This window comes from Oryzias latipes, chromosome 16, assembly GCF_002234675.1.
Source record: "Oryzias latipes chromosome 16, ASM223467v1".
NCBI lineage: Eukaryota > Metazoa > Chordata > Actinopteri > Beloniformes > Adrianichthyidae > Oryzias > Oryzias latipes.
This window is the reverse complement of record NC_019874.2, coordinates 16818504-16834435: the sequence shown is the minus strand read 5'-3', so window position 1 is coordinate 16834435 and position 15932 is coordinate 16818504. Positions and strand designations below refer to the sequence as shown.

The 15932-nt window shown below is 39.6% G+C and overlaps 1 protein-coding gene across 2 annotated transcripts; it reads right to left on the bottom strand.

The window, feature by feature from the left end:
- Nucleotides 1-8047: 8047 nt before the first annotated feature.
- LOC101164251 (protein FAM8A1) lies at nucleotides 8048-11073 on the bottom strand. 2 transcript variants are annotated; one of them, XM_023964145.1, is made up of 5 exons: nucleotides 10584-11073; nucleotides 9833-9956; nucleotides 9586-9709; nucleotides 9360-9499; nucleotides 8048-9275 (listed from the first exon to the last, which is right to left on the bottom strand). In XM_023964145.1, exons 1-5 carry the CDS (start codon nucleotides 11029-11031, stop codon nucleotides 9131-9133), a joined length of 981 nt encoding a protein of 326 aa, XP_023819913.1. In that variant the 5' UTR covers nucleotides 11032-11073; the 3' UTR covers nucleotides 8048-9130. The 2 variants fall into 2 exon arrangements, with proteins under 2 accessions (XP_023819913.1, XP_023819914.1); XM_023964146.1 differs by having other exon boundaries at nucleotides 9833-9953.
- Nucleotides 11074-15932: the final 4859 nt, after the last annotated feature.

The window sequence follows — 15932 nt, the reverse complement described above, 5'->3', positions numbered from 1 at the left end:
AACCTGGGTAACAACAGCAAAAGAATGAAAAGCAGCTTTTTACAACCTTTGCAGTAAAACGGAAAAAGTTCTTACAATGCGTTGCATTGCTTTTACCTTGAAAAGACTGACCGTAAATGAACGTTCAGCTGAAATAAATGGACTTTCAGCACAAATTGTTCGTTACAAGATCAGGAATGAGACTGTGGTTGTAGTTAGATCAAAGGTTTCCCACTGCGTCTGTGGTTTGGGAAGTCTTTGTCACAGTCCAGGGAATAAGAACAAGTGAAAAACACTTTGTTGACATCTTAACAGATGGTACTGGATACCTCAGAGAGGAGAATGATGTGGTCCAACCTGACAGGGAGGGTCTTACCAGTCCTTTTTTTTTGGTGTATTCTTGTCTTTTGAGCACATACGCAACAGTCTGAGCTGCAGGTGCCACATTCCACAGTGTGGTGCAAATCAAGTAGGAAACAAAAACAAGTTATATGTCAACTTGGCACAGTTACACATAAAGAAAAACAGCTAGCATAGAAGATATCAGTCCACTTTCTCAGCATATACAATTTACAAGATGGTAGCACTCCTCTGTTTTTTTTAAAAGACTCCATGCCCCTCCTGTTCCTTGTGCACTTTCCAGCTTTCAAAGGGGAAAAAAACCTTGAAAACTAATATTAGCGTTAGCAGGGAGGTTGCAGGATCGTATGACCTTCACTGCAGATCTGAAGATTAGTTCCCTTCTGAAGTTTTAGCTAAATTTTCTCGGTTCCACATTCTAGTATAAATCTGGAGAAAAAGAATCACAGTACCTTTTAAACTGGTGGGTGTCAAGCCAACAATTATCCAAGCATCATTACCCACATTTTGCACAGCCTCCTCAGCCTGCGTTTATGGAGACTAAGCAAGACTCCTTTAATGCTGGAAACATGTCCAGACATGCTGCACTGATGCACATGTGACTGGGCAGCTGTATGGTAAAAACAGAAGGTTATTTCCAAATGTACACAGTCTTTGGCTTGACTAACCTTTTTTTTTTTTTACACATTTTCTAGGAAACTCTGTACAAAGATGTGTAATGCCAGTTCCAAACATTCTGTAGTCACCATTTAGGCTACATAATTAGTGAAAAAGTTATTGAGGCTTGGCAGGCTTAACTGCAAAAGTAGAGCAATCCAAATATATTTATTAGGCTTATATCAGACATCTTAAATGAGGCGTCACATAGGCAGTTTTTTCACTTTGGCTTTATTAATCCCCAGTGCTAATCAAAGTCTTGAAGTACACTTTAATTGAAAATTGCATTAAAATGTCTAAAAAAAATTGGCAGTTATTGTTAAAGCAGCTGTAGAGATTGATTACATGTTCTTAGTGCTGGGGCAGAAATAATCTTGTTTTTTAGATATTTGGTTAGATTCAGGAATAATGTGCCTGCAGACACTGGAGCAAGATCACCCAGGTCATTCCAGGCTTGAGGCAAATGTAGATCCTTTAACAGCCACGGGGATGTTGTTTCCTCTGTAATCGGGGAATCTGAAGACTGGGAACAAAGAGCAGGAGCAGAGTACATTCTAGAATATGCCACATTTTCCATTTGATTGGCAGAACCACCAGGGGAACTGTAGCCTATAGGTTTCCTGCAGGACACTGCAAAAACAAAATCTTAGGAAAGTAAAAAGACCCTTCTTTCAAGAAAAAAAATGTCTTATTTTCTGTCTTGCAAGAAAAATAATCTTTTCAAGAAAGTTTTTTAATTGTAAAATAAACTTAGTTTAAGAAAACATGTCATAGTAATATTTTTATTTGAATAATAATCCTTTGACCATTTAAGGATAAGGACTTAAGGCCATTTTTCTTTTTACCCCAAATTGCAGACTTTTTTTTGTGGGGGGTATTTAAGAAAAATGTTTTTGCAGTGTAAACAGCTCCTATATAGTCAGAGTTGTTCTCTGGCTTTACCTAAATACACCATTTTCTTTTACCAGATAATTTTAAATGAAGTTTATAGTTTACACAATAGTTGATTGCAAGTTAACCATTGTGCATTTTGACTGGGCTTCAGTTACTTTTATCTTTTCCCAAACTGTCAATGAAATAAGTGAGATGCAGAGTTATCTATCACAGAACATTTTACAAATGTGATTTTTCTGCTGCCAATTAAACAGAAAATGTTAAACAATTTTATTGTTTTTGTCCTTTTTTTAAAACACGTTTTATTACTTTTTTCAGCAGTTTGAATAAGAACTTTATTTGGATTGAAACTGTGTTCTAATTAAAGGTTCTTAGATAAGAGTATAATGGTCTCTAGTATATTGTGGCTTTATGTCAGAAGCAAAAGATTTTCCCTCCATCTGTATATGATTCATCTCTCAACAGTGCATTTTTGCATTTTTTCAAGGTATGTGAACTCCTTCCAGTTAAAAACTCGTGCATCAACACCTAATTTTCTCAGTTGTCAAAGTGTCTTTTGGGCAACACTAAAGTCCTTATGGGGTATTTATCATTTACAGTTTTTTGGTCATGGTTCTGTGGTGAATACATGCTATGTAACACTGCTGGAGAAAGTTACATTTCCAGCTGGTGACAAAGGACATAGATAGTCTGGACAGATTTCTTCACAATCACAACGCACTTGTTATCAATGTCAACATAGCCTAAAAAGCATGTTGACATTCTGCTGGCAAGGCTCTTTTCCTATGATCAGAATTTGTACTTGTACGGTAATTTAGTACTTTAAAGATGCGAAAATTAAATTTTAATGAAAGTTGACCAAAAAAAATAAAAAGTTGTCAGTCCAGGTCTGAAGGCCTGCTAGGTCAAGTAGTATGGAAAATAAAAACCTCTAAACTCCATCCTGTCTGAGAGCAGACCTTCCTCTATTGTGGCGCGCGACACTTTAGAGGGAGCAACATGCCTACTCCATGCTATGTGGGGAGAATGTGAAAGTACTAGCTGCCATGGCAACAAGGCAGCTCCACTGTCTCCAGTCCCCATTAAGAAAGATGGGTGGCAACGTGGCTGCAGCTCAATGGTGGTGTTGCATGACACCCTGAAAAGGCCTTTTGAAAGCCTGCGAATGCAGCAGTCAATGAAAAGGGGAAAAGGACAGCAGATCCATCAGGCAGGTGATGCCTACCTCACCTTCTCCTCTGAAAGAAAACTTTTCTGCAGTTTTTATCTGCTGATTTAAAAAAAAATTGGGAGCTTGTGCAAGGTTATTCCTACATTTTTAGTTTGGAAGGATCATTAAAACAAGTGGAAAACTTCATCTGAGAGAAGTACATGGGATAAAAAAAATCCTGTGTTAAACATATATATATATATATATATATATATATATATATATATATTTATATATATATATATATATATATATATATGGTCTTTTTTGTTGCTACAATATAAAATCTCACCTTATTATTCATCTTTCAACTTTACAACAATTGTGTCACTGCTAAAAATATTTTTAAAAATAAGATTTTTACTTTTTTGTCAATCAGGAGTCTAAAAGTTAGTCTTGCAAAATATCAATTTGTGCATTATGATTCATAGTTGAAGCTGTGATTGCTTTATGTGGAGGAGTAGATGAACAACCTCTTGATCAAACTGTTACGTCAGAATGATTACCTCAATTGTCACAGTTTTCTACAGAAATTCCTCAAACGCCTTTTTTTCTCTGTTTTTAACAGTAATTGTCATGCCATGGGTAAAGATTTCCTATTGACAGCAAGTATTTAAACAACAAAGTCACACTTCTCAGTCAAATGACTTGAGTTTACTGCAGGATGCCATTAAACTGAGTTGCTTGACTCTGTGTCATGTAGAAACTGTGCCTGTGGTGGGAGCCAAATTCAGCAGAACAAAACAGATTTCATCCTGAGTCCAAGTGACTGCCAAGACTCTTTCATTCAGCCCAAAATAGCAAGCCACTGCTTACGCACATCTCCAGAACATAGTTTAGGCAACTAAAGGATTGGGTGGGAGTAATTTGTGGAGGAGGAATACAACCACAGAAAGAACTATGTGGAGTTCATTTGACAACATTAACCAGATATATCCGACACACCAGATTGTGTTTAAAACAAGAAAAAAGAAAGGAAAAAACAAAACAAGCTTGATGTGCGACCATTAGGGGAAATTGGTAATGAGCATTTTTTGCCTGTAGGTTTTGTGAAGATTCATGTGAGATGTGTGGGTTTGATTATCCTCTAACTAATTCATTTTTATGTTTTTATCATTCAGATACATTTTAAGTAAATGCCTTTTTTTTTGTAAAAGCGAAATTTGAAAAATGAAGCTATGAATTTGACGACCAAAGCCTAAAAGGACCCCTTTTAATTAAGTCCCCCTGTTCCTCCTGCCTCCTCTTTGTTCAGTACCATTCTCACACAATAGAGGGCGCCTCACTGGATCCTTCAATGGCAACAAGAGCTTTTTTCCTCTTATACTTTTTTTCCTGTTTGTCCTTCAAACTCAAGAGACACTGATTGAAATACACAGAGCCCTATGCCTTTTTGCATAGGGATTTTACATGAAAAATCAGTTAAGAAGGTGAATGATGTGTTTCAACGAGAAACAAATTATTTAAATATCACCGTGTTAAACACTTGAGAAATTCAATGTCTGGACTGCAAAGGTGCTCCTTCACAGTAACGTGAAGGATTTCACTGTCTTCATAGGCAAATGAAAACCACCACTTTGTCTTCTGTCTGACACAGACTTGTAGAAATGTACATCTATGGAGTCTTTGTCACTTCTCTAAGGTAGCCCACTTTGTCAGTGATCTTACGAGGACTGTTTTCATGAGAGACTTTCTCTGTTGTCCAAGTAATAGTTAGCTGTACAACTCAAATGCAAAAAGATTTAGTGCAAGGTTGGGCAGTGAACAAAGACATAAAGGTAGCTGGTGTAAGAGTAAAGGATGCAGAAGACAGGGTTAGATGGAAGAAGCTGATTCGCTGTGGTAAAACCCCCAAAGGGAAAAGCTGAAAGGAAGAGAAGAATGCCAGTAGTTGGTAAAACTTTTGTCAAAAAATATAAATGAGGAAGATCCGTTTCTTAGCCTTTACATTTGCTAGGTTTAGACCCACAACTGCTTTCAACACCACTTAGGTGGAGTGAAATCATTTGTTCATTTGTTCATCAGAGGTTATGCTACCTCTATTCGAACCCGGCATGTTTTCTTGTCATTTATTAATTGATTGCTTGATGTTGTAAAATAAAGCAGGTGTTAAAAGACGTCACAAATCACGACTTTTAAACCAAACTTCTATTTACTTGATGCTATAGAACACAGAGGCAAATCCCTACACAACTGCTTTAATTCCCTCTCTAATCAAATTACATGACAAACAATAAGAACCATTCTTATTCAAACCATTCTTCAACAATTCTTTAAGAACCAACAGTAACAAAACGGCAAAAAGTCACAAGAGGACAAATGACTTCGAACATTTTTCTTTTTTTGTCTATTTACCTTTGCATTTTCTCAAGCGTTCCTTGAAATATAAATATAAAATAAGAAAGAGTGGGAGAAAAAAGTCTGAAAATTCTCCACAGTTACTAATGCAGCATCCCACGGTTGTCCTGACAACCTAATATTCAGAGTCTCGAGGGGAAATCAACTGTATTCAAAAAACAGCCAGAAACCTGTTATGTATTAAAAAATGGCATGAACGTTGCGCTGCTGCACTTTAAGCACACACTAACAGACACACACTCACATTTCTGCTTAGTGTTTTTACATCCCTCATCCAGAGTTTTTTCTTGCTGCACACTCATCTATTTTTACAGCAGGATAGGAAGTGGCGGACAAGCAATGTACTGTTCAGTAAAAACAGCTAGTTCTTTTAATTTATTGTTTTCTATTTGGAAAAAGGAGAGATATAATGAAGCTTAAGGCCGTTGCATTTCTGCAGAAAATGTCTTAATCATTTTAGAAATGAATCTTAAGGAAATTAAGTCTTAAAAATCCTTTATGTAATTAAAAAATACTTAGCTTACATAGAAATCAAGTCCCAAAATGTCAAATGCGTTCATAGATGCATGTTTTTGGGTGCACAGTTTCTGGATGACATCTCTAGTGTTAAAGTAGACATGTATGTCCTTCCCAGTCAACAGGTCTTCTGTTTATCAACAGCTACTTCTAGCTCAGCCAACCTGAAGTGACTGGCTCCACTTGAAAGGAATACCAGAAGGCGCAGACACACTGAGCGAGCAGCGGCGGCGGCAAACAGCGTTTCAGCCCACATCACGTTTTTGCCACTTCATCTCACCTGGAGTCTGTTTGCATGAAAAGCAGCTGCCACATGCTGGCAGCACTGAGCTAGGAAATAAGAAAAGAAAAGTCTTCAAGGGCACAAATGTCATCAATTGCTGTGGATATTTGAGCTCATTTGAGCCCAGACTATTTACTGTATCCCTCTAGCCTGTTCGTGGATCTGTTCAGATGCAGGACACATGGCTGTCAGGGAAAGCTGTGAGCCCTTCATGCCACCTGCAGATGAATTCCCTGTTAGAGCCAGAAAGGCTGGACACTGCATCAACTCTGTACCGTATGGCGTGCCATGTGGTGACAAGGAAGTGGATTTTTCAACCGCGCCACTGAAATCTGGACAAGGGTAGTTTATGGGAACTGACTTTCCTCCAAGTCCAGCAAAGAAAATGTTATTGACGCAACTGAGAAAAAGAACAGACTTGTAGTTTTTTTTATTATTTATGCTGTAACCTCGGTTTTAGATGCAAGAGATCTTCAGAAAATTTTTGCAATGAATGATTCAAGGTTTGAATGCAACACATCTGAATCCCGTCACCTGGTTCTGTCCAAAACTCTCATTAGACGTAGCAAACTTCCTCCTTTTCTTCTTTGCTGATGTTTCGTTCGCATCCTCCGATATGTGTGGACGCTCTTTAGGCCTGTGGGTTCTATTCATCTAAAGTTTATGACACAGTGAATGGAAGCCGCATGTGGGGGGGGTCAGCCTGTAATCTGGCTGTACCATCTGTGGCTGTCATCTGAAGCTGCCACTTAGTGGGCTGAACACAATCACCAAGTCAACACTTGCCAACTGTTAGAGCTGCCATGGTCCCCTCCGAACGAGATCTGCCAGGAAGCTGGAAGTACGAGAAGCGTGTCTCCAACAGCAGCTCTTCTGGTGAAGCCTGCCTGTCTGTGAGGATGAATGGACTTCACGCAAATATACATATGCCAACTTAAATCAGAAATAGATATTACTAAGACACAAGACTGTTTTCAGATGTGTGCACTGGCAAAGTGTTGTTTCTCAGGAAGCAGCAAATACACAGCATATGGAGCCATATGCAGAGGAGAATATGGTTACGGTAGTCTCATTCTAACAAACTCCAACCACAGATTCATCATCATTAGGGTCAAAGAGGTTGTGGAGCCTGTCCCAGCTATTCTGTTAAAGTCTCAAAAATGTCTTTAAAAAATCAAATATTGGTTTTATGTTCTGGCTATATCTTAGTTGGAGTTTATTAAAAAAAAAAAAAGCAATCCTATATATCCACCCCCTAAAAATGTTATTCTGCACCTTTTAGAAAAGATAAAAACATAAACAAAGACACTACTAACACTGGAGTTTTCCCTACAATTACAGAATTCTAAGGAATTTAACATCTCATACAAAAAACATATTATTTACCTTTCTTTTTTAAACAGCTAACTTTAATAATGAAACTTTTCAACAGTTTCTTTTTAGCTTTTCTCGTTTTTTCTTAAATAGAACTGGAGACCAAGCTCTGTGGAAAAGCTCTCTAACATGAGTCATCATTTCATTTATTGGCCATTCTCACTTAAACTTACTGATAACTTTTTTTTTTTTTTTTACATAAAACTAAATTAAATTAATTTAAACACTACTGTAAGATGAGGTAAAAATAACTGTCACAAAGAACAAAAGTAACTGCTTTGTAAAACTAGAAATCATTTATGAAATTGACTTGAGTTTCATTTCACTTATTATAGAAAATAAAAATCCTTTATGCAAAATCTGTCACACACACACACACACACACATGCAGGTGGAGCAAATAAAGGACATGAGTGTGAGGGGTCACAGAAGTCTGCAATATATTTAAACTCAATGTAGAAGCACACTCATTGGAAATAATACATTTCTGTTCCAAAAAACAATGAGACACAGTGCTGACAAATTTCAGAAATAACTTGCACATTTTGTAAATTCATTAAATCGAAAATGATTCATCAGTTTTACAGATTCTCTCTTTCTGACCAGCTCGTGTTTCATATGATAGCAGCACCACTTTGCAAAGAGGCGTTCAGGTACAAAAATGAAGCTCAAATTATTCAGTGGGAATCACAGAATGAGGGAAAAACCAATCCTGAGCAGCTTTTGACGAGATAGAACATGAAAAAAGACGGAGAGGTGGACCAAGTGGCCTGTTAGAAAACTAGTATGTTTAAGGTAACGGAGGGGTACAGTACACACGCGGCACATCTAAATTTGTTAGAATGCCATAAATACTTCAAATATTAAAAAAGAATGTCTCTTGCATTAAAAACACTTCATCGCAGTTTCTGTGTTGAAAGAAGAGATGATGGTAAAGGTTTTTTTTAGCTCGTCTGATACTCTATAAAAAGAAAAGCTGTTTCTCAATTTCAACCAAAATTATCCACTAAAATTGACAATGCAATGATTTTTTTTTACCCCAATTATACATCCTTTTAAGACATTTTTCCTTACATTCCTATTCTACAAACGCTCATTAAAGGGTTTTTAGAAACAGATTATAATATAAATACAAACTGAGAGTAAAGAGTCATTTAAACACTGTTTGATCCATGATATTCCCCTTTGAACTACAAATCTATAATAATATTAACTTTAAAATAAAAAGGCAAAGCATGTGTTGATAATAAAAAAGTGCATTTACCACCATTCATACTGTGCTTTAAACAGATACTGAAAGCAGCATGTAGACCTTCATGCAGAATTACAGTGAGTGTCAGGAATTAGTTTAGTAGTAATACACTGGAAAAAGTCCACATTGATGTGGCTCAGACTTTTAGAAGACACCTCAGCTTCACTGTATTCTAGAAGAAGCTGCTTACAGCAGCGGTTGAGTTTTGTGGTTGTTGTCATTTTGTAAAAATCCTTCTGCTTTGGTATCATCTGATCCTGGATCGCTTGACGACTATTGTACCGGCAACCATGTCGTACACAGTCCTGTTGTGCTGGAAGAAGAGAAGTGTGATGAAGGCGGGGAAAAAGAAAGCAATGGAGAAGTTTTTATTCAAGGCTCGGACTGTTGATCTGAAAGAAGGAGAGAGAAAAAATAAAGGACACGGATGACTTAGTGTGATGCCTGCTCAAAAACTTTATAAATGAGCCACTTACGCAGAAAGAGAGACATTAGTTGCTGGGACCACCAGCACCCTGTTGGGCTGAACCATAATAGAAGAATCACACGTTACTACTCTGAGTCCGATAAGAAACTTCCCCGGTGTGGCTCCTCCTGCTCCCCAAATACACACGATCTGAACGGAGAAAGATTTGAGAGATCGCACATAAATCCACTGGGTCTTTGCACGTTTCATTGTCTCACTCTGGCGTCAAAGCTTACCTCATAAAAACACACCAGTATTCTGTAAACAAGGGCAACAAGCATCATTTTCTGCAGCTCTTCCATTGATGTGTCCTCGTCGATTTCCTCGACTATGAAATGCATGGCAAACTTTGATACATCTCTGAAATGCAGAAGGAAATAACGGAAATAAAATGTTTTTCTGTATCCATTTCATGATGTTTCTTTATTTATTAATTTTGTTATTACAGAGGATTAAAGCCAAACGGCTGGGATGGAAACTTACTTGATTCCACTAAGATGCATAATGCTGATGATTATGGTTGCTTTAATGAAAAATAGTATGAAGAAATCCACCATCTCAGCCATTAGTCTTTGGAGAGGTGAAGGAATGAGGTACTCCCGGCCTGCTGAAAACAATCACACAAAAGTCGGTTTTAAAAGAAAATCTGGATCAGTGGGTTGCACAGGGGTGTGTTGGTTTGCAGTGAGAAGGCCTGGCTCGTTCCAATCCCAAATCTCTGCAGGTTTTCCGTGTGTATGTGAAGGTTTTCTCTGGGTATTCCAGCTCCCAGTGCAAAAACAGGCTTCACCGGTTAACTGATGAATGAGGAGGTTTGACAGCAACCTTTGTCAACCAAGCATTGGTTGTAGCTCACCGGTGATGTTTACTGAAACATTCGTGAACATCAACCCATCACAGAGAAGAAATTCTTAAATCCTAAAACTTTAGTGTTTATTGTTAAGCCTTGTCTTTGCATTTAACAAACATCTGATAGTCCTTTTTATGCAAGTACCTTTTATGGATCAATAATGTTGCCTTAAAAATCAATGTGAGCCCCTCCTAGACTATAAGCTTCAAAGAATGGATAATTTTCACTTAAAGTTGTGTTATTCTTTATTATAAAAGTCTGGATCATGTTACAAATGATTGCAGACAAGAATTCGAAATAACTGGGATATCAATTTTCAAACTACTGTCCATCTGCGGTCTAATAATGCCGGTAAGATGCTGCAAACCGGCTATATTTTTGTACCTGCTCTTTGGGCATGTCGATTCTCCTGCGGCGGCTGCGCGGGGACTGCAGCTCCGGCAACGCCTTCACCTGCGCGGCTGCTCGCGGAAGTGGTGGCGGCGGGCGGGTAGGGCGATAACGGCAGACCCAGCAGGCTCTCGTGCCACCTCTGAGAGCCGAAATCAACCACCGTCGACGCTCCGCTGCCGGACGACGGGAAATAAGACGGACAGGACATGGCTGACGCCGCAAGCCAGCTTTGCCAGTTCACATATCCAGTGTAGTACTGCCACATCCATGCCTGCAGCCTCTCGCAGTATTCCGCTGTGGCGCCGCCTGTCTTTCTGTCAGAGTTGCTTTGGTTGTCTGTTCGTTGGGTTTCGTTGTCATGCGGAGACGTAACGTCTCTAACAAAGGGCTTACAATTTTCTTTATCGACTTCCATAGTTGTGTTTTCTTTGTCGACCATGTTTGAAGGCGTTGCGTCACGTACTAACGTACAACGTCATTCCGGGTCGGTTCATTTTGGACCAGAGAAACAAGACGCAAATAATTATTTTTTGAAAACAATAATATAAATAGTGGTTCACTTACATATTTTATCAGTAATATATTTAATACAGCGCACAATATATTGCCTATTGGAAAACAATGCAACCAACGTTAAATTTAGATTTATCACCTATTATTTGGGTAAAGTGGTATCTTCCAAATATAGCTGCTATTATGAGAATCAACCACTAGAGGGAAGCATTTCAGCAATATTTAAACTGCAACAAAATCGTAACTTTCTTTGGTCTGTTGATCAGTACAGACTTGCAATTGCAAATTAAAATAACTAACAGCTTTGAACATTTTCTCTTAAATAATTACACCCGTTTTGTTCTTATTAAATGATAATTGCTGCTCTATTATAACAGCATTTATGTTGGACGGAGGGGATTGGAGGGAAACAATGTTAAAACAGCTGGAAGTTGTGTAAGGAAGGATATGGCATTAAATGGTAAACAATGTTGAACTTTAGTACAATTTTCAGTTTAAAAACTGGAGTGTCACCAGTTAAAGGCTCACAAGTCTGGTGTAGCCCATGTAATATGTTTTGTGTTAATTTCACCAAAATCGCTTTTGTTGTCTTTATTTTGTTGTTTTTATGGGAATGTTTTAAGCTGAGACTTTTATTTTGGTGGTTCGCTGCTACTTCCTGTCCTTTCGCGGCATTCACCTCAGTCTCTGTGAGGACTGCCGAGAGGAGGTAAGCAGCAGACTTTGCTCTAACCAGTTTGGGTAAAAAGGGGAGTTTAGTTAAAGTTTAAAATATAAAAACATGTTAACAAGTTAAAACTTTCCTCACATCATTTTTATTTTTTCTTATCGCGTGAAATATATTGTTATGGGCAAATGCAGCACTTGGCGGTATGCTAGCCTTGACGGGACTTGAGCTAGCATGTATGGTCTCACATGTGACTCTGGGGGTTTTCTCCGCCTTCCTCAGGTGTGTGTGGAAGAGTGAGACCCGACGCGACGTTTATGTGCTGTATTTTTGTTTTCACACAGGTATGTGAGCATTTATTTTCATCAGATATATTTCATTGCCTTTTGCTTTTTATTAGTTGATTTATATTTGTTTGGGGTATATTTTATTACACAGTGTTATTTGTATTGATGTTTTGTAATTTGAAATGATACAAAAATGCCATTCAATGAGCGGAAGTGTGCTATATATGTACTTTTGTAATATGTAGAGTCTCTGTGAGGACTGCCGAGAGGAGGTGTGTGTGGAAGAGTGAGACCCGACGCGACGTTTATGTGCTGTATTTTTGTTTTCACACAGTAAATTCCCTCATATGATGGCAATCCCGGTGTGAGACTCTTTATTCATTGAGGACACAACGCAGAAGTTTTTAGCCGATGCTGCACACGCCCAGCAGCAAGAGTGTGCCCGGCTACATTGGTGCCGTGACCCGGATCCACACCGCTCAGAGTGGTTCTACATCGTTCCTGGAGCTGTGGATCAACGCCAGCTTGGTCACCAGAGGTTGCTGCAGAGCGCCCCAAAAGGGGTTATTTTCTACTTAAGCAAAGAGAAACGTAACAGACGTTTGTATGCAAATTTACCAGACACTTTTCTTTTTCGGTTTAAGAGTTTGTACAGTACTTTGTTTAACTTCAGGTAATTTGATTACTACACTACAAAATGGCATTTTTTGATGATGAGGGAGGAAAACCAAAAGTTCCTACTCAGACGTTTTCTTTCGGCGTGGGTAGAGGGAGACGTATGAGTGAGTTACTCCAAACTCCGGTCAGAGATGCAGATACTAGGTCACCAGCCTTTTGTTCCACCCGCATCTTGGGGAGTGTACCTACTGGCCCTAACCAAAATGAAACTGTTTCAAGTTTTCCTGTTGTTACTGACTCAAGTTTAGACTCGTTGATAACGCATATTGCTCAGCAAGTAGGGCAGACTATAAAGGATCAGTTAAAAAGTGAGATGGGACAAGGATTGAATGAGACACCTGCCCAGAGTTGTGTGAGTCAGCCGTTTAGTGATCCCAGTCACCTGAATTTGTCCGGTGCAAAATTTGTTCTCCAACCAGACGCGAAAGAGCCTCCAGTCTTCAGGGGAGATGGTTCGGACAAGAACACAGTGTGCGAGTGGCAAGAGTTAATGGAAACTTATTTCAGAAAAAGAACCATACCTCTTGGTGAACAGCATTCTGAAATAATGTCTAAGCTAACAGGCAAAGCTAAAGATGTGGTAAGGATAACTCTGCGCAGCAGTCCATCCATGAAGCCTCAGGAAAATCCCAAACTCATCTATGACATTCTCAGACAGCACTTCAGTGATGTGACGTACTCATGTATGCCAATGGCCGATTTTTATAGCACAGTCCCGGTGCCAGGAGAGGCCCCAGTTGAGTACTGGTTTCGACTGAATAAAGCTGTAGATGCTGCTGAGGAGGGGTTAAAGCGGCTAGGGAAGCACATGGAAGACCCTTGTCAGGAGGCAACCATGATGTTTGTTAAACACTGCCCGGATCCCACACTTCAATCCATTTTCAGATTCAAAGCCCCAGACAAATGGACTGCTAGTGAAGTCCAAGAGCACATTGATCGTTTCCAGGTTGAAAGAAAAGAGCAGGCCCTCTCCAGGCATGAACACACTCGTTCTGTTACAGTTCATGTCCAAATGCCTGAACCCAGCCCGTCAGAAAGTGCAACTCCTCCAGCAGAGCCAGTCAAACAGAAGGATAACCTTAATCCCTCATGTAACGACGACTGTCTAAAGACATTAATGACTATTTTTGATCGTGCACTATCACAGAATAACCATGCAGTTTCTGATTCTATCAAACCTGATCATTTTCAGCGACGCTCATGCAGAGTTTGCCAGTCCCAAGAGCACTCCACTCTTGCTCATTGCAGACAAAAGCGCTTGTGTTTAGCATGCTTTGAACCAAACCACTTAAAGAGGAACTGCCCTAACGATAAAGCCACCCAAAAATCAGGCACATCCACCCAGCAGAACACCCCGCCTTTAAACTAGCTGGCCCGCATTGGGTGAGGGAATGTGTGGGCATTCGTAATAATACCCTCGAAAGTGGTGATATGCAAGAACACTACGTTAAAGCTTGCAGTGTAGCACCAGCTGGTGCTAAGGTGATTGTGCAGAACATGCAGCGATTGGGTTCTTATGATGAACTGTTTTACACAACTGTCAAGTTTAACAACACATTTGAAGTACAGGGAATGTTAGATTCAGGATCCATGGCATGCACTCTCAGCGAAAAAGCAGAGTTGGAGATGTTGAACAAAATGGTGCTCTCAGGTCCTATTCCCTTAACTCAAGAGGTTGTACTTGTGGGTTGTGGGGGAGCATTGAGTAAACCTAAGTGCATGTATGAAGTGGAAATGAAGCTTTATGGACAGGACTGCATTGTACCCGTTCTTGTGGTGTCTGGACAGCGTGATGATTTGATTATAGGAACTAATGTAATCAGATTTTTGATGAGTCAGTTCAGGGTGACCAATGATTGTCTGCATTTAGTTTCCAGTGGCAGTCTTTCTCCAGAGTGTGAGCAGTTTCTTAATCTCATGGTTAACTCTTCCCAATGGCAATATGATGAGCTCCCAGATAAGATCGGGACAGTTAAGCTGCAGCAGTCAGTGACTTTGCTAGCCAGGCAAGAACACTTGGTTTGGGGTAAACTGGCAGATGTATCTACATGTGTTGCAGTAGAGGAGTTTTTGCTTTCACAAGGCTTGTGCCAGCTTGAAAATTTTGAGAAACAGGAGAAGTCGGACAGCTACCCCCTAGATGTAAAACAGAAACTGAAACAGGTGGGTCTTGCTGACATTGACTTAGACCAGTGCCAGGCAAGCCCCAGTGGTAAGGGAAAGCTAGTTGCTCTACTGGAACAGTACAATGACATTTTTTCTAAACATCCATTAGATTGTGGTGAGGCAAAAGGTTTTGTGCATCGTATCAGGCTTACGGACGAAAGACCGGTTCGAATGCCCTACCGGCGAGTACCACCTGCCCACTACCAGAAATTACGACAAGTGTTGTCTGAAATGGAGGAGCAAGACATCATTAGGAAATCAGTGAGTGAATATGCTTCCCCGCTTGTCCTAGTGTGGAAAAAGGATGGTAGTCTTAGACTCTGCACCGATTTCAGGTGGCTGAATGCCAAGACTTTCAAAGATGCACACCCACTCCCGCATCAGTCAGACTGCTTAGCTGCTCTAGGCGGAAATGCCTATTTTAGCACAATGGACTTGACCTCTGGATTTTATAATATCCCAATGGCAGAGAGTGATAAAAAGTACACCGCATTCACAACTCCCATGGGACTTTACGAATATAATCGAATGCCACAAGGATTATGCAACAGTCCGGCCTCATTCATGCGAATGATGCTCAGTATTTTTGGAGATCTAAACTTCAGCAGCCTTCTTTGTTACCTTGATGATTTGTTAGTGTTTGCAGCAACAGAACAAGAGGCTTTGATGAGGCTTGAGGTGGTTTTTCAACGGCTTAGGCTCCATAACCTAAAATTAAGTCCAAAAAAGTGTCACTTAATGAGGTCATCGGTTAAATTCCTGGGCCACATAATTGATAAGAACGGAGTTGCTGTAGACCCAACAAAAGTGGATGCGATAACAAAAATGACAAAGACAGATCTCATGGAAGATGATGGTTGCACTCCATCTGCAAAGCGAATTAAGTCCTTTCTGGGCATGGTGTTGTATTATCAGCATTTCATCCCAAACTGTTCCAGCCTAGCTAAGCCACTGTTTTCTCTTACGTCTGGCCAAAAGAGGCGTGGTAGAGTCAAGTTAAACAGCAACCAAGGCTCATACAGAAAACTC